This window comes from Arvicanthis niloticus, chromosome 16 (genome assembly GCF_011762505.2).
Source record: "Arvicanthis niloticus isolate mArvNil1 chromosome 16, mArvNil1.pat.X, whole genome shotgun sequence".
NCBI classification, from domain to species: Eukaryota; Metazoa; Chordata; class Mammalia; order Rodentia; family Muridae; genus Arvicanthis; species Arvicanthis niloticus.
Genome location: NC_047673.1, coordinates 17,336,798 through 17,363,188, shown reverse-complemented (window position 1 = coordinate 17,363,188; position 26,391 = coordinate 17,336,798). Strand labels below are relative to the sequence as shown.

Genomic DNA, 26,391 nt, shown 5'->3' with positions numbered 1-26,391 from the left:
TTTTGAGACAGCTTTCCTTATATGTAGTCCTCGGGACATAAACCCACCCACTGTGATTATACTGTTCTGTGGTTATTAGTGTCTTCAGAAAGTTGTGCCATAAAAGGAAATGAAGTATTGATGGACATATGCTTAGTCGTAGATGACCCCTGAGCTTGCTACTTAGATGAAGAAAGCCAGGCACAAAAGCACACATATGAGCTTGTTAATATGAAATGTCCACACTAACTTGGAACTGGATAAAGAATATCTTTCAGAAAGATAGCAATGTTTCAAACTTGATTGCGATAACAATGGCTGTAACAATTTGTTTCTCTCGGGTGTGAGCAGGTGGTTGAATGATACAAGAGCGTTCATTTCTCTGCCTAGGAAATTACAAGCATCCCTTGGGCATTCCTGCATCTCCTGGGCCAATGCTGTGCAACACTGATTTTTATAAATATTTCCTAGCTGGAATGAATGGATGGATGATATTTATATAACATGGAGCATCATAGAGAGTTGCTGGGGTAACAGGTATCATAAATTTTAAAAAGTGCCTCATCCAGACACAAAGGACTGATGCACATATGAACTCACAGAGACTGTGGCAGCATGCACAGACCCTGAACAGGCTCAAGCCAGACTGAGTCCTAGCACTTAGACAGGGATATGGGCTTCGACTCCTGACCAGGAAAATATCTGCAACTGATACCAGCTAGCAAAGGGAAAATCAGTCTTCACCAGTGGAATCTCACTGGCTGGATCAACCATACTTCAGGGTAGACCTCATGCCAGGAGAGTTTAGCCAGCACAAAATGAGCTCAATGGTATTTTTTTTCGTAGACTTTTAGTCTCATTTTACTTTGGGCATTTTTTTTTCTTATTGGTTTTAGTCTTTGTTTTGTGGGACTGGGGGAGGGGCGTTATATGTGTTTCTTGTTTTGTTTAGTTTAAAAAACTATAAAGAAGTGCTAGGAGGTGGTGGCGCACGCCTTTAATCCTGGCACTCGGGAGGCAGAGGCAGGCAGATCTCTGAGTTTGGGGCTAGCCTGGTCTTCAGAGTGAGTTCTGGGACAGCCAGGGCTACACAGAGAAACCCTGTCTCAAAAAGAAGAAGAGGAGGAGGAGGAGGAGGAGGAGGAGGAGGAGGAGGAGGAGGAGGAGGAGGAGGAGGAGGAGGTGATGGTGGTGGAAGAGGAAGAGGAGGAAGAAGAAGGGAAGGAAGGAAGGAAGAAAAAGGAAACATGAAAAGGACATGGTGTTGGGTGGGTGGAGAGGACTATGGAGGACCATGGGGAGGAGCTGGGGGAGACAAAAGGTATGATCAGAATATATCATTTGAAAATAAATTGTTTCATAGGTTCAGATCACTAACAATCTTAACAGAAAGTATCATTGCAAAATCTACACAGAGCACAACGCCTCTTCTGTAGAGTGGGAATTCTGTGCTTGGGGCTGCAGAGATGGCTCAGTGACACAGGAGTGTGACCTGCTCCTGCAAAAGACCAGAGTTCAGGTCCCAGCATCACTATCAGGTGGCTCAGAACTGTCTATAACTCCAGCTCCAGGGGATCTGATGCCCTTTTCTGGCTTCTGAGGGCATTGTTTACACATGTACATACCCCGACCCCCACCACATATATGCATAATTAAAATAAAACTATACGTTAAAAACCAAAAATCAATAGTACTTGATAGAATTGTGATGTTGAGATTTTTTTTTCTGAGAATTTTCCAAACTGACCTGGCACACAAGTAGGTACTTGGTCAGTGCTGGGTCATAAGCCAGCCTGGCACACATAGTGGGTATTAGGTCAGTGCTGGGTTATAGGCCAGCCTGGACACATAGTAGGTATGTGATCAGTGCTATGTCATAGGCCAGCCTGGCACACATAGTAGGTACTTGGTCAGTGCTGTGTTATAGGCCAGCTTGGCACACATAGTAGGCATTTGGTCAGTGCTGGATCATAGGCCAGCCTGGCACACTTAGTAGGTACTTGGTCAGTGCTGGATCATAGGCCAGCCTGGCACACTTAGTAGGTATTTGGTCAGTGCTGGGTCTCACTGTTTTGTTTAGACACTTACTATGTTGTCCAGGTTGGCCTCAAACTCGAGAGCCTGCTGCCTTAGTCTTCAGGTTCTGTTAATAAATAGGGTGACCTCCAGTTCCATCCATTTTCCCGAGAATGACATAATTTCATTCATTTTTATCATTCTAGTGTGTATGTGTGTGTACTTGTATATACATACAATTCTTTGTGTGTTTGTGTGTGTGTGTATATATATATATTTCACTTCGTGTTCACTAGTTTTTTGTTTTGGTTTTTGCCTACATGTATGTAAGCTTAGATTTTTTTCAAAACCTACTTAGGGTTCTTAAATGCATCAACCTACACAACGACCAGAGGTAGGAAAAAGAAGGCTGATAGGAAAGCAGGGCTGTGGACCTGCTTAGAAGTAGTTCCTTGGGGAGACCCCACTCTTCGTTGTTAGGATACCAGCAGTCCAGTTCAATAGCAAACACCAAACTCGAACCAGTAGTGGCAAGATCCATCAGAAGCAACAAGGCTCTGCCAAATCGGAATGAGTTGTCGGAAGTGGTCAGAATCAGCCGGAGTACCATGAGAAGTCCGTTGGCATGCTTCTCTCTATGAAGAGAAAACCAGCGAAGACCAGCGAGGTGCTGCACCATGTAGCAATATAAGGGCATCATCTACTGTTTGTGGGGTTCCATTTATATTCTTTCTAAACATCATATACCCTCTCAAGTGTCTGTTTTCAGCAAAACATCACATGCCCTCCCACAAGACAGCATCCAGAAAAACATCACGTGACACACTTGTTAAAGAAACAAGAAAATTTCACTTTACATGTATGTCTGTGTTAGGGTGCCCAGTTCTCTGGAACAGGAGATACAGTTGGGAGCTGCCATGTGGGTCCTGGGAATTGAACCTGGATCCTCTGAGAGCAGCCTGTACTCTTAACTGCTGAGCCATTGCCCCAACCCCAAAAACTGCATATTTTTAAGTCAATAGAATTAGAACTTTGTCCTTAAGTTGGGGCAGAAGCCATCTATTTATTTATTTATTTATTTATTTATTTATTTATTTCTATGTGCTGGGATTTGGGTTGGGGTTGTGGACATGCCAGTTCACACCCTATCACAGCTACATACAGAAGCCATGTTTTAAAACTTGGCTTGTCTGGTGTTTTGTTATCTGATAGTCTCTGTCTACTGCTTTTCAGAGTGTAGCTCTTGAGATCATTCGAGAATAAAAAATAAAATGAGTGTTCTCTGTGTTTATTTCACTGCTGTAGTTCAGTATATTAGAATATAAAATAGGTACTTAATTCATTTTTTTTCAAAGTTTTTTTTTTTATATAGATGTTTTGCCTGCGTGTTTATCTATGTACTGTGTGTGCAGTGCCCCTAGTGACCAGTAGGGGGCACTATGTCCTCTAGAACTGGAGTTTCAGGCAGCTGTGAGCCACCACGTGGGTGCTGGGAGACAAAACAACATCCTCCCTAAGAGCAACAAGTGCTCTTAACTACGGAGCCACTTCTCCAGCCCCTAATTAAATACTTTTAATAATGGGGGGTTAACTTTCATTACCACATATTACAGTTTTTATGGCCTAATGTATCAGCTAAAATACATTTAATAAAAAATTGTCCTAAAGAAAAACTCTCTATTGTTAAAAATACCTTGAAGAATTGTTAAAAATACCTTTTCTTACAGTCTTGCTTACATTATTAGTTTATTACTTGCTTTCTGCAAAAGCAAAGAACGGGCCAGCTAGCCCATGTCCCGATTGCAAACACATCCCCAGTCAGCACTGAGAATTGCTGAGTTTCCCTGCAGGGTCAGTTGTTCTAAGGGTTTCCAGTTTGTGGTGGCCGTGTGCCCAGTCACAGAAAGGCTAAAGACGGTTACCAACAACCAAATCTTCTGATGGGCCCCTCAGACCAGTGCAACCCCGGGTCCCATCCCCGGGTGCCAGAGGAGATAGTTGGGGAAGTTCTGTCCCAGAAGACCCTCCTTAGGCACCTCTTACTGAGTTCCACACAGGCTACAGCTGGAGAGGGCTCAGTTGGGCGCCATCAGTTAAAAGGCTTTCTTCTGCCAGCTGTTGTTTTATCTCCGGAAAGAAACAAGGCTGGGACCAATAAGAGGGGACGTGGGCGTGTATTTTCTTGGAATCCAAAGGATCAGGGGGGAAAAAAATCTGCCAAAAAAAAAAAAAAAAAAAAAAAAATTGTTCCCAGTAAAAAGTTAAAAAGTTCAGGGGTCAGGGAGGAAGCTCTGGATTTATTTATTTGATTTTTAGGACTAAATTTTGTAACATGAGAAAGTCTCTCACAAGGAGAGCTTCTGGAGCCAAGTTTACCCAGAGGAAAATGTTTTCAGTACATGACAGAGAGGGACAGAGGGGGAGGGGAGAAGAAGGAAAGAGGGGAGAGGGAAATCGATTTAAATACCAGACAGTTGTTGCAAGTGGCTTCCAGAAAGACCCGAGGTTACTCCTTGAGCTCCATGTCCAGAGGACATTTCCTGTTCGGCCTCTGGAAGTTCTAGCCAAAAGTTACAAAACATCCTTTTCCTGGTGCCCAAGTGCTGCTGGCGCAGGAGGGCGAGCCTGCCTGCGGGTCCTCGCATCAGGTGGGGCGAAGCGGGCCGCTGCGGAGGGACAGGTAAGAGCCTTGTGCACCGGGGGCGTTTCCCTGGGTTCTGCAGCTTCCCACTAGCGTGGGTGGCAGGCAGATAATCTTGGGAAAGGTGACAACGTTTCCAAAACGCTGTTGGAGTAAAAAGCGTTACTGGCCAAACTCTAGGAAAGAAGTCCTGTGAACTGAAGGTGTCTCCTCTGATCCCTGCTGCCCCCTAGTGTCTGGATTGGCAAGAGGCATCCATAAATACCGTCTGCTGTGAGTTGATTCAGAGTTGTGACTGGCTAGGAAGGGTCCTGATAAATCAGACCCTGGCTGTTCCCCCAGGCCTGAACCTTGTGTGTTTCTGGCCCGGAGGATGATCCTTTTCCTCCCACCCGTGGTTCTGGGTCAGTGCGCCCCGAGGTACTCGGGGTGCCTTCTCCCGCGGTTGAGGGGGTAGGAAGTTAACGAAACGAGTCTTTTGGATACCTTTCTCCGGATTCCTGCTGCTCTCCGCTCTCCAGCACACATTTTGCCCGTTAGCCACTCATCGCCTTGCCTTGTTCTCTGACAGACTAGCTAAATGAGGAAGGGGACTGAATTAACCAGTCAGAGCCTACGGACGACTGGTTATCAAAAAATACCAAATGACTCTCGTTGGTCATTTGTCATATACCAGGAGATAGCCTAAAAGTGACCGATCAGCCTGGCAGCACAGTAGATGGTGGAAGAAGAATGGGAGTCATCTGAGTGGGTCTCATGTCCATACTGCTGAGTTCAGAGAGTAGGATATCCCGGGTTTGAACCTGAGTTCTGTTGTGTTTTATAACAAGATAAGAAGGAAGGATGTTTGGGGGTGGTGAGGTATGCTGTTGGGGGTTCCTCTGTGGGCCCATGCTAAGGCATCCCTCCCCCTGAGGGACCAGCCAGGCCGTGTAGTATAGAATACAGTTTATTTGGGGCATGGGGAGGGGAGTTGAGGTAGTAGAGACAGAGAAATGCAGAAAGAGAGGGAAAGAGTAGAGGCCGGCCATGAGCACCTGGAAGAGGGAGAGGGGGATGGGGAGAGAGGAGGAAGAGGGTAAGGGAGGAGCAAGGGCAAGAGGAAAAGAGAAGAGGGCAAGAGAGCGAGGAGGGGCAAGCAGCCCCTTTTATAGTGATTCAGGCACACCTGGCTGTTGCCAGGTGGGCGGAGCCTAGACGAAATGCCAATAGGTTCCCACCAGTTGCTGACTCTGGACAATTCATTGCTCTCTACCTCTCTAACCTTGGCTAATAAGAGCCCTGCCTCACAGAGGTGTCGTGAAGGGCATTGATGGTAAAAACATTATTTTACTATAAAGCAGGTGAACAATGCAAATGCGCTCTTGGATGCTGCAGTATGCAGGCTTTCTGTGGAGCGGTCCAGCCATTACTCTAAGTGCAGAAGCAAGTGTGCCAAGTGCCGGGCTAGGGTCAGTACCTTCAGTCAGGGCTGTGCATGTTCCCTTGCCAGCAGAGCGTGACTAAAGCTAGCAATTTACCCCAAGCTCCAGGGCACGAGCCACACCTCGTGAACCTGCATCTCTTAAAAAGTGTCCTCCGACATGACGCAAGGACTGTGTTCTCTGTGATGATTCCTTTGTGGAGGAGTTCAACATGGAGGCCGAGGCATCTGGTGCCCCGTAACCACCTCTTTTACGTTCCAGAAACTGTGTCTTTATCTTGCTTGAAGGAAAGGTTCTCTGTTGAAAGGCAGTTCCAAGCCGGGCGGTAGTGGCACACGCCTTTAATCCCAGCACTTGGGAGGCAGAGGCAGGCAGATTTCTGAGTTCGAGGCCAGCCGGGTCTTCGGAGCGAGTTCCACGACAGCCAGGACTACACAGAGAAACCCTGTCTCGAAAAAAAAAAAAAAAGAAAAGAAAGAAAGAAAGAAAGAAAGAAAGAAAGAAAGAAAGAAAGAAAGAAAGAAAGAAAGAAAGGCAGGCAGTTCCAACCTTTTACAGAACTCTTGACCTGAGCACTTGGTGCTTCGCCTGGGCTACAAAGGACTGCTGGTTTGTAGAGTTGCAAGCACACAGGTTAGTTCACACCATCCTCAGCAAAGCCCTGGGAGGCAAAGGCTGCCTTTGCTGGTGAGGAGTCTAAAGAAAGGGGGAGACCTTATGTGACTGACTCATGATACCCAACCTGTTTGTCTGAGCCTCCAGGCCTTGGGTGATCTTGAAGGCCTGTTCCACAGAGGTAGGAGGGACTGTGGTATGGTGGCTCTTTGTGTTTTTGTAAAGGAGGACTCTTGAGAAGAGGCTGGGCTGAATGGATCACAGAGCCAAGACAGAGTCGTTCTATGGAAGGGAGTGAGCTCTGGAATTGATGGAGCTAGGACATTTTTTGAGCTTGTGATCCTGTGCTAAGATTGCAGGGGCCAGCACTGAGCCACACTGCATCCCTGGTTGATATTTACAAAATGGTACAGAGCTCTCTCTCTCTCTCTCTCTCTCTCTCTCTCTCTCTCTCTCTCTCATTCTCTCTCTCTCAGTGTGCATGCATGCATATGTGTGTGCTCTCTCAGTGTGCATGCATGCATGCATGTGTGTGTATGTGTGTGTGTGTATGCATGTGCATGCGTGCATGTGTGTGCATGTGTAAGTGTGTGAGTGTGTGCGTGTGTGTGTGTGTGTGTGTGTGTGTGTGTGTGTGTGTAGGATGGAACACAGGGCCCCATGGATGCTCAGCCAACAGTTAATCATTGAGCTCCATGCTTGTCCCTGATACTACGATTTAATGACACCAAGTTGAGTTTTGTATTCAGGCTGTGGGTTTCTGTTCCAGCTCTGCACATGGCAGCCAGGTTTTCTTCAGCACAATGTATAATGAAAAAAATGTGGGTTTTTGGTTTGGTTTGTTTATTGGTGTGTGTGTGTGTTCTTTCCCTTTTCCCCAGAGAGTAAATGCTATTAGCAAAACCACTTGTATTTCTAGAAGAATGACGCTAGTATTTCAAGCTGAGATATAACACTTCAAGAGCTATATGTAGCTTGTTTTTAAAGAAACAGGGCAGCTCATGACTTACAAAATGTTGGCAATATAGCTAGGCTCTTCTCTGAATAGACTATAACTTAAAATAACCCATTTATTCTAATCTACATTCTGCCACAAGGCTGGTTACCTGTGCTCAGATACCATTGCCTGGCTCTCTCCCAGAATCCTTTCTGCCTCCCGGATGTCCCACCTCCTATTTCCTGCATAAGCAATATAGACCATCAGATTTTTACTGACGGGTCCCACGTCCATTCAGACAAACACAAGATATTCTCTGTACAAAGCCGCCTTGGTGGTCGTATTTTAACACAGCACAGAAAAGTAACCAATAGACTGTGTGATAAAATGGAGAAGGCTCCAGCTAAGCTCAGCCCTATAGCTTACACGCTCAGATCCCCAAATCCCAAATGAGTTCTCTTACTTTCAGAACCCTCCCTTTCCTTCCCACTTCCTCTCTCCCCCCTCCCTCCCACGTCAGAGTGTGTTTATAGCAACCAGATGGTGGCAGAAGCTAGAAGTCAGCAATACAGGGAGAGGGCTTTTTGTTTGTTTTAATCATTTTAATTTGTTTAAAGATTTTGTTTATGGCCGATTTGCCTGCATGTATATCTGTGCACTACAATCCAGAATGTTGGATCACCTTGGTGATATAGATGCTTATGGGCCACCATGTGGGAGCTGGGAATCAAACCGGGGCCCTCTGGAGATACAGCCTGTACTCTTAACCATGGAGCCATCTCTCCAGCCTGGGATTTGCGAATAAAGATCTCTTTGGCTTCCCTCTCCCTTCCAAATAATACCAGATAAAGTAATACACATTTGGGACTCATCCGTCACTGGGGGAGGCTATAGTTTAATGACCGAGAAAGAGGAAGAGAGAAAATCAGTTGTTTATTCCAGTCTACCGGAGATTCATGACGATGGGGAGTGAGGGGAACACTTCTATGCTTCTTCCTCTTCAGCCCTGGCAATACCAAGGAAGAGACTTTCTTCCTTAGCTTCATCCACTAGTCTTGGAGACCCCAAAGAAACATAAGCAGACAGAAAGAGTTGAAAACCAGAGCAGACAACGTGACAAGGCAGGAACGGAGGATTCGGTATGTTTGTCTTCAGCCCAGAGCCTTTGGAATTTTCCATAGTTTGACTTTCTGGCTAATCATTACCGGCTCCATAATTGCTGGCAACTGACCCTGGGCTTGCCGGCCACCTGCCCAACAGCTCGAGAACTGCACCAGCTGCAGCCAGCTGCTAAGGTCCAAAGTCTCAAGAAGACTGAACACCAAGGGAGCATGCTGGTTGCCTGCCCACCCGGCTGCTGGATGAGTCACTGTCTTATCCAGTTTCCTGGGCTCCCAGGATGATCCCTCCAGAGCCTGCAGAACTCATGTGAGCATGCACCGTTCATGCTAGCCACCATTGCCTGTGCTAGTACAGATGCTAGATGTGTGAGGAAGGCCTGGGTGTATTTAGCAAGCAAGCAGCTGTCAGTTCTCAAGGTTCACCCCAGCTTTATCTGGAAAAGGTCTTTAGTCACTTCTAGAATCACATGCACTAGAGCTGAAACAGATCTGAAAGACTACTTTTTTTTAAGATTTATTTATTTAGTTTTATGTATATGAGTGCACTGTCGCTGTCTTCAGACACACCAGAAAGAGGGAGGGCATCAGGTCCCATTACAGATGGTTGTGAGCCACCATGTGGTTGCTGGGAATTGAACTCAGGACCTCTGGAAGAACAGTCAGTGCTCTTAACCACTGAGCCATCTCTCCAGCCCCTGAAAGGCTACTTTAAGTTCCCCCTGATGGGGCTGTAGAGATGGCTGTTCTTTCAGAGGTCCTGAGTTCAATTCCCAGCAGCTACATGGTGGGTCACAACCATCTGTAATGGGATCAGATGCCCTCTCTTCTGGTGTGTCTGAAGACAGTGACAGTATACCCATATGCATGAAATAAATAATAAATCTATCTGATGAGAGCTTAGCAGGGGGCCTGGAGATGAAATTAAATGCTTAAGGCCACAGAGCAGGGTCCCAGCCCCTCTGTGTCTCCACACTAAGCTGATACATGTGAACTATCCTAAAAAGGACTTGATACACCTCTGTGTGTCTCCATCTTCCCTTCTCCCCCCACAGCTCTGCCTCCTCCACTGTGATCAGGATGCTGGCCTCTGTGGCTGCCTGTATCTGCTGTCCACTTAGCTGATGAAAGGTACCACTAGGAGGCCAAAGAGAGGAAAGGGTTGTGGAAGGGATGTACTCCTCTGGCTCTTCTCCTGGGATGCCATGGGACAGGCATGTTCTCTGATTGACAGCTGAGTTAGGCTGGCCCTCTGTCATAGCTATGTTAACTATTGCTGTGAAGAGACATCATGACCACATGATGAGGAAAGCATTTAACTGAGGCTGGCTTACAGTTTCAGACGTGTAATTCATTATCATCATGGCAGGAAACATGGCAGCACTCAGGCACACACGGTGCTGAAGAAGTAGCTGAGAGTTCTACATCCAGATCTGCCAGGCATCAAGAAGAGCAGGACACTGACACTGGATTGGACATCTGAAACTTCAAAGCAGTCCTGTCTTAGTGTCTCAGTTAGGGTTTTACTACTGTGAACAGACACCGTGACCAAGGCAAGTCTTATAAAGGACAACATTTAATTGGGGCTGGCTTACAGGTTCAGAGGTTCAGTCCATTATCAGCAAGGTGGGAGAATGGCAGTGTCCAGGCAGGCATGGTGCTGGAGGAGCTGAGAGTTCCACCTCTTGTTCTGAAGGCAGATAGCTAGAAAGCAGGGTGTGGGCACAAGAAAGGGGGCTGCTTAGGAAACTACCCCTGTAAGTCACACAAAGGCACACTGTGCCTGACACATTGCTACAAGGCTGACATGCATGAAAACAGAACCTAAAAGAAGCTTTAGAGATTGCTTTCTGTCTTTCTCCTGACACAGAAAAGCTGAATGAGGGCAGCAGGCGGCTGTCTCCATGCTAGGAAAGCAGGTCCCAGGTCTCCAGTGCGTGCCCTCCCTTGGAAACTGCCACTCCTATGTGACATTTATGTCACCTCAAAATAGGGAACAAAGCCTTTTGAGGAGAGGCAGAATTTGGCCTTGCAAGTTTTAGCCCCGCAGAAGATGGCTGGTGGGAAGTTAGGAAGGGCATTTTGTAGAACTGGCCTTAACCAAAGGCCATTGTCTGAAACTTCCACTGAAAAGCTTGTTGCAGGCAAGCATGTAACCCCTCCCCAACCCCCCCACAACACACACACACACACACACACACACACACACACACACACACACACACACACACACACGACTTCCAGGACAGAGAAAGCACAGTCACTTGATTGTATTTAATCTTTGGAGTAAGCGGAGACCAAATCCAAGGGCACCTTGCTAATGGTAACCCCTCCCAGCACATGGAAATGGGAAGTCCTCTCTCATCTGACCCCATGACACCCACCCCAGGGCTGTCCCCAAATGCACAGTGCTCTCACCTCAACTGACCAACTGCTGTAATTACAGGAGTCCTCGAGCAGACATGAAGAAGTTTTATTTTCTAGTGAAAATGACAGATGTGTAGATAACCTTTGGAGTCTAACTTCTGTTGACCATAGTGCCTTCTACTGGAGTGTAGTCAACCTGCCAGGGGCAACACCTGAAAAAACATGTCACTTAACTAACTGCTTCAGAAGCTATTGACTATTGATAGCTCCCTGGGTAGGGTGTGCCTTCTAGTTTTGTTCTCTGTCTGCTTGCACTCTGAGAAAGTACTTTACTTTTCAGGCAAAATATTATTTTACCACATAAAATCCTTTCTCGCTCCAGAGCATCCCTCCCTCCTTTTTAAAAACAAACAAACAAACAAACTTCTTTTTAAAAAACATATTTTGGGGCTGGAGAGATAGCTTAGCCATTAAAATCACTTGGTTGCTCTTCCAGAGGTCCTGAGTTCAAGTCCCGGCAACCACATGGTGGCTAACAACATCCTATAATAGGATCTGATGCCCTTTCTGGCAGGCAGATGTACATACAGCTAGAGCACCCATATATACAAAATAAATAAATAAATAAATAAATAATAAAATCTTTTTTATGAATTCATATCTCCCCTTGTTTATAAAATGCTGGAAACACCGTTCTTCCTCAATAAAACAACTATATTTTGTTTATTGTTTTAAAGATTCTATTTTATTTTAAATATGTGTGTGTGTGTGTGTGTGTGTGTGTGTGTGTGTGTGTGTGTGTGTAGGTGCCAGAGGAAGCCAGAGACATTGGATCTCCCGAGAGCTACAATTATAGGTTGTGATCCACAAAGCATGGGTGCTGGGAACCAAACTCAAACCCAGAGCAATACACATTCCTAATCCCTGAGCCATCTCCTCAGCTTTCCAAAAGGGGAAAGATGTACATTGAATCTTAAATACACGACAGGCACGGATACAAGCAAAGCATGTTAAGTCTGGAAGTACAGAATAAGTTATTATCCCCAATGTATTATAAAAAGAAATGTAAGGTATAATTTATGACATACTCAAACACATCAGGATTATCTGCAGACTCTAAAGTGTCTCTGTATGTCTTAGGCAGTTAGATGGTTTTTAAAATGACCATTATTTAGTTTTAAATTGTGTGTGGTTTGACAAGGATAAGAACCTTGTAAAAACTTCTTTCTTTAGCAGAATGAAATCATCTTTAAAATGTTAACACATGAGCTGGAGAGATGGCTTTAGCACTAAAGAACACTGGCTGCTCTCCTAGAAGACATGGTTCAACTCCCAGCACCCACAGTGGCCAACAATCAGATGTAACTCCAGTTCCATGGAACCTGATGCCCTCTTCTGGCCTCTGGGGGACCAGGCCTGCATGTGGTACACTTACACACATGTCAGCCAAACACTCATGCACATAAAATAAATAAATGTAAACAAAATTTATGTTTACATATGCATACATATACACACATGCACATACATACATGAACACACCTCTTAAAATTAGGCATACCCCAGGCTGGAGAGATGGCTCAGTGGTCAAGAGCACTGACTGTTCTTCCCGAGGTCCTGAGTGCAATTCCTAGCAACTACATGGTGGCTCACAACCATCTGTAATGAGATCCGATGCCCTCTTCTGGTGTGTCTGACAGCTAGAGCGTACTCATATACATAAGGTAAATAAAATCTTTAAAAAAAAAAAAAAAAAAGACATATCTCAAGCATAGTGCTCAACATATTTAAAAAGATGAGTAAACAAAGTGGACACTCATTTGGGTATTTAGATTGTTTTTAAGACAGAATACATAAAGAACATTATATAAAAACAATTACCATACCTACATATAACAGCCAAATGACATATAAATAATTACAAAAAAAATTATAAACTGTAACAAAAAATCAAAGTACATACACAAGATAATAAGAAATCAAAGTGTCCCCTTAGTAGAAACAGGTAGAATATTTATATCTCTAAGTATAAAGGCTTGAGGGCCTCAGTGAAGGCCAAATGATCCAGTGTTAGAAAGAAGGAATAACTTCTCATTGGTTTTTGAATTTTATTATGAAGTTCCCAGGCAAGTGTGTTTTCTGGCAGACTGCCAAAGAGCTTGATTTGGGGGTCGGTGTGTAGGGGGGACTTCATCATTCGGAAATCTGGCTGAAGGCATTTTCTCCGGCTACAGAGGGCCGTTAGGAGTCTGCAGGTTAGTTTGGTTTCCTGTTTATTTGTTTGTTTTGTTTTCTATATATCAGGCATAAGGGAAGGGACTCGCAATTGTGGAGAAAAGGGGAAACTCACCATTTTTGGAGATTTGACAACGTGGGCGTCTGTAGATCTCTTAGACCAATAGAAAGTACAAAGTCTTGGCCCCGCCCACTGTGAGAGAGACAGCCTCAGCAAGTGCTGAAGACTCCTTGCTAGGCAGGGCTTGGCGGTCTTGCTGGTGGTGGAGGGCAAGAGCTGGTGCTGCCTAGAGGACTGTGGTGGCGAGCTAAGGAAGCCTCTCCCACGATGACCCTCTATGCTTACCCCTCCAGCTCTCAGCTAAAGAAAGTTCTAGAAATAGATAGAGGGATTACAGAGGCAAAGATGGGAAAGCCTACCGCAGGGCGATCTGTTTCCATGACATCTTTCTCCTGAGTTTTGGCACCAAGCTATAAGGTTATTGCAGAAGGAGTCAAGGGGTCGTTTGAGAGGACCGCTGAGGCAGAAGATTTTCCTTCAGGCAAGAGGCGCATTACCACAGGCAAGGGGATAGGAATCTCCATGTCCGAGGGGAGAGGCTCAGTTCCTTCAGAAAAAGTTAGGTAGTTTTCATTTGTTTGTTTTGTCCTTGTTTTTGATTTTTTAAAAGTACACTTTATTGTAAAACACAATTTGTAAATAAGTAAGAACATCACCCACCAAAATTAACCAGACCCAAAGTCTATACAACTCAATGAGCTTTTAAATACAATTAGAGTTGGCATTTGAAATGGAACCTGTGAAGTTTCACATCAAATTTTACACTTTTAGCATCGAATATGTTATGCACTTATGCACCACCTAATTCCCACCCTCGAAAAATCTGTGAGAGAATTAGAACTAGAAAAACAATTAGTTTTGTATCTCTATTTGGGGGGGGGGGGCGGAATTCAGACAGGGTTTCTCCGTGTAGCTTTACTATCCTGAAACTGACTCTATAGACCAGGCTGGCCTCAAACTCAGAGATCCACCTGCCTCTGCCTCCTGAGTGCTGGGACTAAAGGTGTGAGCCACCATGGCTGGCTTTATAGCCTCTTTCAAAACCTACATTTGTTTCTTTAAAGGTATAAACTCTTAAAGGTTTCTGAAGAAGGGGGAGGTTCTGGACCATAAAGAAGCTTTAGTTGACTGGCTATCTATGCTATTCGACTTCGGTCAGGCTGTCTGTCGCCAATTCCCTGATGGTGGTGGGTATGTTCTTGCTCTGCTCACTGCTTTCTTTGTTTAAGGCCAGATTGCTTAGAGTGTCTGAATTCTCCAACAACCCCAGACAACCCTGAACTTGGAGCAATCCCACTGGATTCAAACTTAATGAACTAATGAGTGTTTTGAGCTTGCTGACGGGAGTATGGTAACTGGTTACTTACAGGGGTATGGCGTGTTCTCAAACCAGCTGCCACTCCAAAATCCCACCCCATTTTGTAGACAATAGCCTCAGGGAAGATGCATCTTGGTGTCCCCTTATAAGTTATCTTCCTCTTTCCATACATCTCCCAAGATCCCTTGCAGCTGGGGGAGGAGCCCGAGTCAGTGACGGCCGGTGTTAATCCCAAAGATTCAAGGAGAAAGACCACTGGCCCAAATCATCAGAGCCAAATCAATTAAAGCAAACTTTTCTATTCATGTACACTGTCCTCCCCAGGTTCAGGAAGTCAAGGTTGAACATGGGCAAGATAAGGTTTGGGTTTTTTTTTTTTTTTTTTTTTTTTTGGTTTTTTTTTTTTTTTTTTGTGGGGGGTTTTTTTTTTTTTTTTTTTTTTTTTTTGTTTTGTTTTTTTTTTTTTTTTTTTTTTTTTTTTTTTTTTTTTTTGCTCAGGAGTAGGGGTTTTCTAAATGGGGTTGGGGGTGGTAGAAGGCACATAGGTGTGGTTTCAGAAGTAGCATAACAAGGAGGTCATGGTAACATTTTGAAACAAAGTTAGGGTTGCAAGATAGTTATAACAAAGTTTTGAAACAAAGGCATGGTTGCTGTCTCCTGGAACAGGCATCACAGAATCATTTGTAGTTAAGGTTCTAGGTGGGGCATAACCCAATCCTTAAGAAACAGAGATTTAATCATAAAAAGGCATGAACTGAGTTTGTCTTTACTATAAAAGATGACTTTCAAGCCCAAGATGGCAGCAGGCTGGGTTTTCCAACTAAAGTCCAGGTGATAGCCTGTGACTTCCCTTTTGCTATTAGGGAGTGCCAATAGCTCCCAAGCAATTACCACAGACCGTGCTACCTCCAAAAGTGTTTTGTGCAGTTAGCCAAGGTACCTGGCCAAGATGCTTTCTACTCCAACATGGGGATGGGGTGATTATGTTATGTTGAAAGGAAAAAAAGCCACCCTAGAGCAAAGCATAACTTGAGAGAGAAGAGAATAAAAGCATCCTTCAGGGAACATTTTTAGGATTGGGCACAGTTGTTAGATAGGGATGACTGAGCAATGTGGAAATGAACTAAAGACAGCCATCTCCAGAGGCAGCATTGCTCCTTAATCAATACAGCTGAAGGCCATGGTCTCTCCATGGAAGTGAGCCTGCACCTACACTTCGGGGGGGTGGGGGCTTTATAGGATGGCAATCGGGGGGAGGGTGGGGGGGGGACATTGGGAATGGAAGATTGCCTCTGCAGGTCTGCCCCTTGCAGTTTGGAAGCGTGTAGACACCAGCAGGTATGGTATGTGGGTCTCCTCACCAGAAGCTTCCACGGGCTTCATCCCTCAAGTCAACTTTCCATACGGAGCATCAGTCTGCAGTGTGGGGCAAAGCAGTTCGTAAGGAGGACTCTGAGAGAGGAATTGGGTGAGGATAAGCCTCCAAGAACCCACTCCCGAGAACCCCTCCACCCAGTGAACTTCCTCCAGCTAAGCCCACCTCCTAGTTTCACTGTCTAGTCTCTCACAGTATAGTTGCTAGATGGAGAGAAAGCTAGTTATTCCAGTTCCTGGGGTTTTTGTCTGTATAATAATGGAATTCTTCTCCCAAATGATCAGGGTCTTCAATGACTTGCCCAAATCTTATAGAAATGCAAGACAACAATGAGTAAATGATATATATTTATTTTTCTTCCCACATAAGGAAATAGTGGGCAAGCTAGGACTTCAGAGTTTCAAAGGTTCTGGTTACTTCCCCTCAGCATCTGCTTCTAACATGGATGCCTATAGTCAGCTATTCCATTCTAACCAGCAGGGAAAATCGAGGGAAGGAAAACAGGACCTACTCTCAGGAAGTTGGACTTGATACTTCTATTTTCATCCTATGGACTAAGATGAGTGACACTAGCAAGATATCAATTGTATCAATAGCAACTACTATTTAGAATCCAAAATGAGGGCTGGAAAGATGGCTTCTTGGTTAAGAGCACCAGCTGCTCTTCCAGAGGTCCTGAGTTCAATTCTCAGCAACCACATGGTTGCTCACAACCATCTGTAATGGGATCTGATCCCCTCTTCTGGGTGCCTGAAGATAGTGGCAGTGTACTCATATACATAAAATAAATTAATTAATCTTTTTTTAAAAAGCAGATTCCAAAATGACAAAAATCCCATCTCTAATAGAATCAAATACTTAGAATTAGTCTTATTATTGATGTGCAAGACCTATAGGTTAGGGCTGGAGAGAGGCTCAGAACGGTGGTTGTTCCTCCAGAGGACCAAGGTGTGGCTTCCAGCACCCACATCAAGTGACTCACGATCACCCATAACTCCAGTTCCAGGGGATCGAACACCCTTTTCTGGCCTCCGTGGGTACTCACATGTACATTTGTATACATACACATGAATACACAAGCACACATACATATAAATACAATATAAAATAAAAATTAAAAAAGACCCAGAGGCTGAAAAATTTCAAGCATGACAGCTTGACAATGCAAGGCGTTAAAGAAAGCGGACAAGACGGATACACATCTGCAAGGTTCCTACAATGGAAGCCTCAGAGTCTGCCATTGTCAGTTCTTCTTAGACTAACAGGCAGCTTAATACAGGTGACAAGCTTGTTTCTAATCTCCTATGGGAAGATGGAGCAACTTAGATACACACATTATTTTGAAAGAGGATGATGACATTGGAACATTCAGTCTGCTCGAATTTCAAGAATAATCTGTGACTCTCAAAATATGAAGCAATTTTTATCCTTTATAAATGGACATGTAAGGGGCAGGACACATGGCTCAGCAGTTAAAAGCACTGGCTTCTAGAGGACCTAGGTTGATTCCCAGTACCCACACCACAGCTCACAGGCACCTGTAACTTCAGTTCCAGGGCTCTGCTGCCCTCTGCTGGCCTCCCTGGGCATCAGACATGCATATGATGCTCAGACATACACACAGGCAAAATATTCATACGCATAAAATAAAATAATAAAAACTTAATTTTTTAAATAAATGTGAAAATGATATCCAGGTGAAATGTTGCATCTTTGAGATCAGCATGTACTTCTCAAAGCGAATTCTTCAGAAACCCTGATACTCATTTGATGTAAGCTTTGTCAGAGAGACAGAGTGTCGCTCACACACTATGTCTGCATTGGGGATGCTGATGGTTCTTAGTTTTTAACTGAGACATAAAAAAGAGAGGACTTTGAACAAAGGCACATTAAACGGAGATAGCAGATAATTCCACAGTGTGTTCTGATCTGAAAGACCGCAGCTATGCCAGGAAGAGATGCAAAGTCTGGGTTCTGCATACATGGGAACACAAAGTGTATCCTGGGGACCAAGGAGCACTCAGGGTTCTTGATCTGTCTTGATCTTCAGGAACATTCTTCCTGAAGAGCTCTCATCAGTTCCTTCCCAGGACAAGATGAGCCCCTTCTATCATCACTCTCATGACACTGAAGCTCCAGCTACCCATAAGCCTTTCCTGTAACTGCCAGAACAGCCAAACAAACAAGGTAGCTTTGTGAACAAACATTGACACCATGTGACGGGTCGAAGTCATTCACTTATTTTTATAGAGTCATTGCTCTCTGGTTGTCTCAATGTCTCTGCAACACAGCAGATTTCCTATTCTCTTTCTCCCTTTCTTATTTATTTACTTGTTTGTTTGTTTATTTATTTATTTATTCACTCAAAACTCTTCCTCTCCTCCCCACCTCATCATCATCATTTTCTTCCTCTCCCTCCTCCTTCCCCTCCTCCTCCCTATCCTCTTCTCCCTCCTCCTTCCCCTCCTCCTCCCTCTCCTCTTCTCCCTCCTCCTTCCCCTCCTCTTCCCTCTCCTCTTCTCCCTCCTCCTTCCCCTCCCCCCTCCCTCTCCTCTTCTCCCTCCTCCTTTCCCTCCTCCTCCCTCTCCTCTTCTCCCTCCTCCTCCCCTCCTTCTCTCCTCCCCTTCTCTTCTCCCTCTTCCTCCCCTTCTCTTCTCCCTTCTCCTTCCCTCCTTCTCCCCTCCTCCTCTCCTCCTCCTTTCCCTCCTCCTCCCTCTCCTCTTCTCCCTCCTCCTCCCCTCTTCCTACCCTTCTCTTTTCCCTCTTCCTCCCCTTCTCTTCTCCCTCCTCCTTCCCTCCTTCTCCCCTCCTCCTCCCCTCCTCCTCCCCCTCTTCTTCTCCCTCTTCCTTCCCTTCTCTTCTCCCTCATCCTCCCTTCCTCCTCCCCTTCTTTTCCCCTCCTCCTCCCCCTCCTCCTTCCCTTTCCTTCGTTCCTTCTTCAGTGCTGGGAATCAAAGATGGTTTCGAACATACTAGTTAAGTGTGCTAGTACTAGTTAAGTGTGCTAGTACTAGTTAAGTGTGCTAGTACTGGTTAAGTGTGCTAGTACTTGCTCCAGCTTCAGCCCTACCTTTTCCTTTCGAACCACTTTAGTGACACTACTCTGTGCCTTTCTGCACCAACAGAAGTAAAAGGTCCCACAGTCCATCTTATCAGCCCAAGGAAGGAAACTTTCTGGTTCGCAGGCCTCACAGAGAACGGAAGACCTTCCCAGGAGGAGGAGCTGAACCCAAAGGACTCAAGGCTCTGAGTGGTGCTTGTGTACTCAATGGTTCTTCATCCCCAAGGCACTGTGAAGTTCCAGACAACCTGTGAAGAACCTGAATTTTTTTACAAGATGGGCTCCTGCCTGCAGCCCGCGTCTCCAGCTGTTTGAAGCCTTTGCTACAAAACCCCCAGCTCCAGCTTCATTATGCTTTTCATAATTAATCTTTAATTTCCCACTCCAGGTGTGTCAGCATTGCGACCTCAGCGCTTGTTCGCTTGATCGGCGAGGGTAAGCAATAGGTAGTCAATACTTTGACACACACGAGAGATGCGTCGTAAAGGTAAAGCTCACAGCTTTCTTATTCTTTATAAAAAATAAATAAAAGCGTAGCCACACACCTCTTCATTTTCCAATAGCTTCCAGTCAAGGAGACAGTTAATGTCTGTCTGACCCAGTGCTGTGGGCCCAGCAATCAACACTTTTGTTCAACCAGTGTATATTTACTGCTAGTGAACTAGGAGACAAACACAAAGCAAGGAGACAGGGACCCGAGAATCTTCTCTTCATTAAAAAAAAGTTACATTCTAACAGTGGTGTGGGCTACTGAAAAAAATCAGAACTCAGTTCGAGGCCAGCCTTTTGTAACCTTTGCAAGACTTTTTTTGCAAACAAAAACAAAACAAAACAAAAACCCCAAACAAATAAACAAAGACCCAACTCCCTCTCCCCCTCCCCCCCAAAATTGAGCAAATAGCTGGATCCACTGGCACGTACTTATTCATGTTCGCATTAATATTCGCACTTGGGAGGTGGAGCAGAAAGATTAGGGATTTGAGACCATTCCGGGCCAGTAGAAAAGAAGCAAACAAGTTCACTGCTGTCACTGCTGTCTTCATGGAACTGGCGTTCTAGAGAGGGGGACACTGAGAGCATGTTGGAAGAATATAGAATTATTTGATAGAAAGAGATTGAGTAGGGATGGAAAGATGGACGGATGTGAGCAGAAAACGGCTTCCCAGTGTGCCAGGTAAAAAGCCATCGCCGCCTGCTGGAGAGGTGAGATGCAGAAGCGCCTGAGGGTGAGACTCCTGAAGCCTTAGGGAAGGTGAATAGGACCTCAGGCAATTTTTTCCCTCTCCTTCTTTTTCCTCCTCCTCCTCCTCCTCCTCCTCCTCCTCCTCCTCCTCCTCCTCCTCCTCCTCCTCCTCCTCCTCCTCCTCCTCTTCCTTCTCCTTTCTTGTTATTTTGGTTTCTTTTCTTTTTTTTTCCAAGACAGGGTCTTACTATGTAGCTCTGGTTGTCCTGAAACTTACTACGGGATCAGGCTAGCCTCGAACTCACAGAGATCCACCTGCCTCTGTCTCCCGAGTGCTGGGATTTAAAGGGGTGTCTTATGACTTGGAAAAAAGTTCATTCTTCGGTCGACAAAGTGCACATTTAGCGGTGAATACACTCCTTTATTTTACAGAGGAAGAAAGCAAGTCTCAGAAAGGGTGCAATAACTTGTCCCAAGTCACCCAACTAGTTGGGATGAACAGGGTGACAGAAGTAGCGTTTGCTGAGCTTCGGTTGGTTGCAGCCAGGGCGAGCAGCGAGCGGGCGGGCTGGCGGGCGGACGGGCGGGAGGGAGGTGGCTGCGGCCCCGCCCTGCCTCTGGCCCTTCCTCCCGCCGCCTCCCGCGAGGTCACCCGTGGGCTGGCTGTGATGGGCGGCTCGCACTCCCAGGGTCGCGGCCCGGGGCTCGCGTGGGAGACGCCCCCGACAGCCGTGGATGCCGCGTAAGTCAACGCAGGGCGTGGGGCTGGGGACTCAGGACAGGGACGGGCGCCGGACAGGGTGGGGGTGCTCGCTGAGACCCGTCCGGGCCTGCGGGGTCCAGGGACGGGGTTGTGGCGCTTGTGGCTCCCAAGAATTCCCTCTTGTTTGCGGCGAGTTTCATGATGACCTCAGAGAAGGGCAGCATTGTAGCTGCAGTAAGTGCTTTGTTCCGGGACAGCGACAGCTGGGGACACCAAGTACCGTTAAGGAGTCGGCAGGGACCTCCGTGTGAGACATAGTAAAAGTTGATTGTGTGTGGGGAGAGGGGGACATGCTGATAAAGACTTGTTGGAACAGTTGGAACAGTTGAAACTCTCTCTCTCTCTCTCTCTCTCTCTCTCTCTCTGTGTGTGTGTGTGTGTGTGTGTGTGTGTGTGTGTGTGTGTGTGTGTGTGTGTTCATACACGCGAGGGCACGCTGGAGATGGCTCTTTATTTCCAGCAAACCTCAGCCCTAGTTTGAGGGAGATAGACTCTATGGGATGGCAAGGGTTTTCTTTCTTTCCTTTTAAAAAAAAAAAAAAATCATCTTTTCAATAGAAAACAGCCTCCTGGTATCCAAATACTAAATACATTATTTTTACCTCCTACTATTTAAAAACCTTTATTATTTTTTTTATACTTATTTATTTGTGTCAGGGCACACACGTGGAGGCCAGCTTGCTTTCCAGCAAGTGGGTCCCTGGAGTCGAACTCAGGTCAACAGGCTCAGTAACAACATTTGTTACCTATTGAACCACACGTCACCAGCTCTGGGTCTCCTAATATTTACATAGAGTTACAAATCTAAATGTAGTCGGAACAACTTTTTAATAGGAAGGATAGTTGAGACTCACTGAGCATGTAAGATTTGTGAGAAAGCTTCATAATTGCTCTGTGCTGTTTAATCTCCAAGAACACTGAATTTGTTTCTTGTAGTGTTAGTCTACCAGTAAGTAAACTGAAACACAAAGAAATCAAGTAATTTGTCCAAGGTCACTTTACTAGCTAGAAAGTAGTAGACCCCAAGGTGTCTCACTTCAAAGCTCCTGTTGCAGCTACATCCCCCCTGAGAAAGGTCGGGGGGGGAAAAAATCAGATTTTTAGTTCACTTGACAGAACCCCACCTCACCCCGCCCACTTTTTCTTTCATTTTCCCTGAATAAGGAAGAAATCTGAATTGGCATTGCTTAATACAAAAAAATAAAATTGCTAAAGTTGATTAACTTTTAAGAAACAAACATAAGCCTGGTAGTGGTGGCACACACCTTTAATCCCAGCACTCAGGAGACCGAGGCATTTGGATCTCTGAGTTTGAGGCTAGCCTGATCTACAGAGTTCCAGGAGAGGCAGGGCTACACAGAGAAATCCTGTCTTGAAACAAACAAACAGCAAACAAACCAAAAAAAGAGAAAAATAGGGGGCTGCAGAGATGGCTCAGTGGTTAGGAGCACTCCTTTTGCAGAGGACCTGAGTTCGATTCTGAACACCAACAGTAACAGTGTTCAGAAACATCCAGAACATTCCAGGGGATCTGACATCCTCTTCTGATTTCTTTGGGCACTAGGCACAAACGTGGTGTTCATACATACATGTTGGCAAAACACTCATACTCATGAAATAAAAACAAATAACCCTGAGAAAGACAGAGGACACAGACACACAGACACACATACAGAGAGAGAAAGAGAGAATGCAAGAGAGAGACAGAGAGAGAGAAACAGACAGATGGGCGTGTCTGAAGTGGGTGGGAATAGCTGTGTCTTTAATTCCAGGATGTGTTTCTTGACAGCTGGGGGACTTTTATCTTTTTCTTAACGTCTTTGGATCTCAATTTCATCATTTGTTAACCGAACGGTAGGAGCAGCTTCATAAGCTGTTCCGAGGTTGATAGATGATTGTGTGAATCACAGTCATTTTTGTCTATGAACCATTTTATCTGGAACATACAGTTTATTCTCTCAGCCAAGGAGGAAAGCTGAATGCTCTTTGTGAACGGTGGCCAGGTTTCCTGTGTAGTTTGAAAGTAAACAGTGAACCTATTCACTGGCAGCATTTGGAGAAATGAAGGTGGATGTGAGTTCAGTTACTGGGGTGTTGAGTCATCAGTTGTTAAATTATCTAGTGTCTTCCCTGGAGGTTCTTCATGTACCTTCTATGTATGGCCAAACTTGACTAATATTGACCAATGCAAATGGCGTCCATCTTTGGTGTTTGCTTAGGAATATAGCCTCTCTTCATTTCAATTAAGAAGGACATGGGGATATAAGTCAGTGGTCTATCACTGGCTTCCCTAGGCTCTGGGCTTCATTCTCGGGACTGAGATTTTTTTAGTCTCATCAGAGTACACAGGCTCTCCTCAGTGAGGCAGCCTTAGCAGACACATGGGACTACCACTTAAAGACCCCTTAGAAGCCAAGCGTGGTGGTGCACACCTTTAGTCCATGCACTTGGGAAGCAGAGTCAAACAGATCTCTGTGAGTTGAAGGCCAGCCTGGTCGACAGAACAAGTTCTAGGACAGCCAAGGATACACAGAGAAGCCCTGTTTCAAGAGGAAAAAAAAAAAGAATGGACTCTTTAGAAAGATGAGATTTCATAGGCAAAAAGTATTCTTTTTATCCAAGTACTGCTGAGTGGAAGCTCGTGCCACAAGTCTCTCCAGGGTCTCCGAGAGAGCAAGGACTCATTGTTCACGTGGGTCCCTACAGACTTCCTGGCTGCCCTGGATAACGCTGACCTCAAGGACGTCTCCACCAGCACGGAAGTCACGTGAATAATGCACTCAAAGGCATTTTCTTTTGAGGGAGAAACCATCTTTGAGAATGGTTACAGTTTGTATTTCAGATAAAGCTTTTACAAGAACTCAGCTGAGAAATACAAAGGAGGAGAGACGTGCATGGAAACAAATGTCTGGCTTAAGGTCCAGTTCATCAGTGTTTAAAGTTTAGTCGGTGACCTCTGAGCCCAGGGCTTGGATAAAAGACCTAGAGACTGAAGAGATGGTGTAGTGGTTAAGAGAACTGACTGTTTGTCCTTCCAGGGGCCTCGGGTTTGATTCTCAGGTCCCACACTGTTACTCACAGCCCTAACTCCAAGCTGAGAACCTGATATCCTCTTTTGGCTTTCCAAAAGCATCAGGCATGCACACAGTGCACAGATGTGTGAACAAGCAAAAAAATGGAAAATAAAATTTTTAAAATTTGCCGGACATTGGAGGTGCACACCTTTAATCCCGGCCCTCAGGAGGCAGAGGCAGGCAGATCTCTGAGCCCAGGACAACTAGAGCTATGCAGAGAAATCCTGTCTTGAAAAACAAAACAAACAAAAAAGCTGGAGGAATTTCATTCATTCATCCATCCATCCATCCATCCATCCATTCATTCATTCATTCATTCCTGGGGCCTCTCAGGACTGAGAAAGCACAGATGTGGGGTCAGGCAGACCTGGGTTAGAATTCCTGTGATGGTGCATCGAGGACACTTACTTTAGGACTCTTGGGAAATTCCTGCCCTGGCTTCGCCAGTGCTGGGATTGCAGGTGTGCATGGCCAAACCTGGATTTATGCAGAGCTGGGGTTGAACCCACGGCCTTAGGTTTGCCGGCCAGCTCTCTCTCAACCAAGTTGCTTCACCAACTCAGCCACCTCTGAGTTTTAAATTCAGGTAATTTCCAGTCTTTTCAGGAAAGAACTACCAAGAAGATAGGCACCCCTTGGGTGTGGGGTAGTTTGCTTCACTGTTTGAAACATCTCCCCTCCCCTCCACTCCCACTTTCCTGGCTGATTGCTTTCTGCAATATGTCCATGGTGGCTTTTCTAAGAACAATGAGAGATTTGTGTGTGTGTGTTGGGGGTGGGGGATGTTGGAGAATGACATAAAATAGAGCCTATGATTTATAAATAATCACTCGTTCTTATTTAGCTTGTCTGTCTGAAATATAAGATATGCACCTGTTAAATTTTGGGACCAATCTTTCCATTTGGGATTTAGTGAATAATGTACTAGGTCAGTGACTAAGCATGTGCTTGTGTCTCTGTGTGTGTGAGACCATGTGTGTATGTGTATGTGACCAAGTATGTATGGGTGTGTAACCAAGTGTGTGTGTGACCAAGCCTGTGTGTGTATGTGTGTGTGTGTGTGAGAGAGAGAGACCAAGCATGTGTGTGTATGTGACCAAATGTGTGTGTGACCAAGGGTGTGTATGACCAAGTGTATGTGTGTGTGTGTGTGTGTGTGTATGTGTGTGTTTTGAGTGTGGTTATCACTTCTGTGTGTGAGGAGCTGGAAATAGTCACTAGTCACACATTCTGTCGAGATAGCTGCTGGGTAGGAGAGCAGGCACAACTTCCGCAAACTCTTCCCGTTTGGGGCTAGAGCCCAGCTGCACCCCATCTCGCCCTCACCCCACACCCTCTCCCAGTTGGCACTTATTTCAGGATTAAACACAGGAACGAAGGAAAACAATAATAAAAAGGACACAGCTGCTGGGTCGTCTGGAGTCTGAGCTGGTGAGATGCCAGAGAAGGCTATACTACAGAAAGTCATTAACCTGAGGCCAGAATGAGCCAGTACCATTTGTGTGGGGCTGCCTTCTGATGAAGCTCACTCTAGCTATGGGGGTGGGGGGTGGGGGCATGCTTTTTTTTTATTTTTCCGTTTCCCACATTGTGGTCAGAATTGATACTGAAGTTCACTATTCTAATCATTTGTGTCTGTGTGTGTGCGCGCACACGTGTGCACGTGTGTTAGTATGTGCACATGCATAGTTTTACATTTGTAAGTATGTGATTCAGTAACACTAATAATGTATACAATCATAACCGCTGTTAAGACTCTTTTCACAACCATAAACAGATTCTGCACTCGTTGAATTGAGTTCAATTCCTTGTCACCTAGCTCCTGGGGACCTCTGGCTTATTTTGGTCTGTATCTGCCTATCCTAGGTCCCTCATACAAATCGAATCATACAATATTCTTCCTGTGCCTGTGTGATGGTTTGTATATATTTAGCCCAGGGGGTGCACTATTAGAAAGTGTGGCCCTGTTGGGGTAAGTGTGTCACTGTGGGTGTGGGCTTTATGACCCTCATCCTAGCTGCCTGGAAGCCAGTATTCTGTTAGCAGCCTTCAGATGAAGATGGAGAACTCTCAGCTCCTCCTGCACCATGCCTGACTAGATACTGACATGTTTCTGACTTGATGATAATGGACTGAACCTCTGAACCTTTAAGCCAGCCCCAATTAAACGTTGTCCTTAGAAGAGTTGCCTTGGTCATGGTGTCTCTTCACAGCTGTAAAACCC

The 26,391-nt window shown here is 45.4% G+C and overlaps 1 protein-coding gene across 5 annotated transcripts in view; it reads left to right on the top strand.

The window, feature by feature from the left end:
• Window positions 1–4,307: 4,307 nt before the first annotated feature.
• Window positions 4,308–26,391, top strand: part of Tacc1 (transforming acidic coiled-coil containing protein 1) — a 106,714-nt gene continuing 84,630 nt past the window's right edge. Inside the window, exons 1-2 of one of the 5 annotated variants that reach the window (XM_076913927.1) lie at window positions 4,308–4,675; window positions 19,536–19,582. In XM_076913927.1, the coding sequence (XP_076770042.1) occupies window positions 4,328–4,675; window positions 19,536–19,582 (395 nt within the window). In that variant the 5' untranslated portion in view covers window positions 4,308–4,327. Of the gene's footprint in view, window positions 4,676–19,535; window positions 19,583–20,947; window positions 21,073–26,391 lie in introns of those variants that run through there. The other 4 variants (XM_034520095.2, XM_076913925.1, XM_076913926.1 and 1 more) reach the window with 4 other exon arrangements.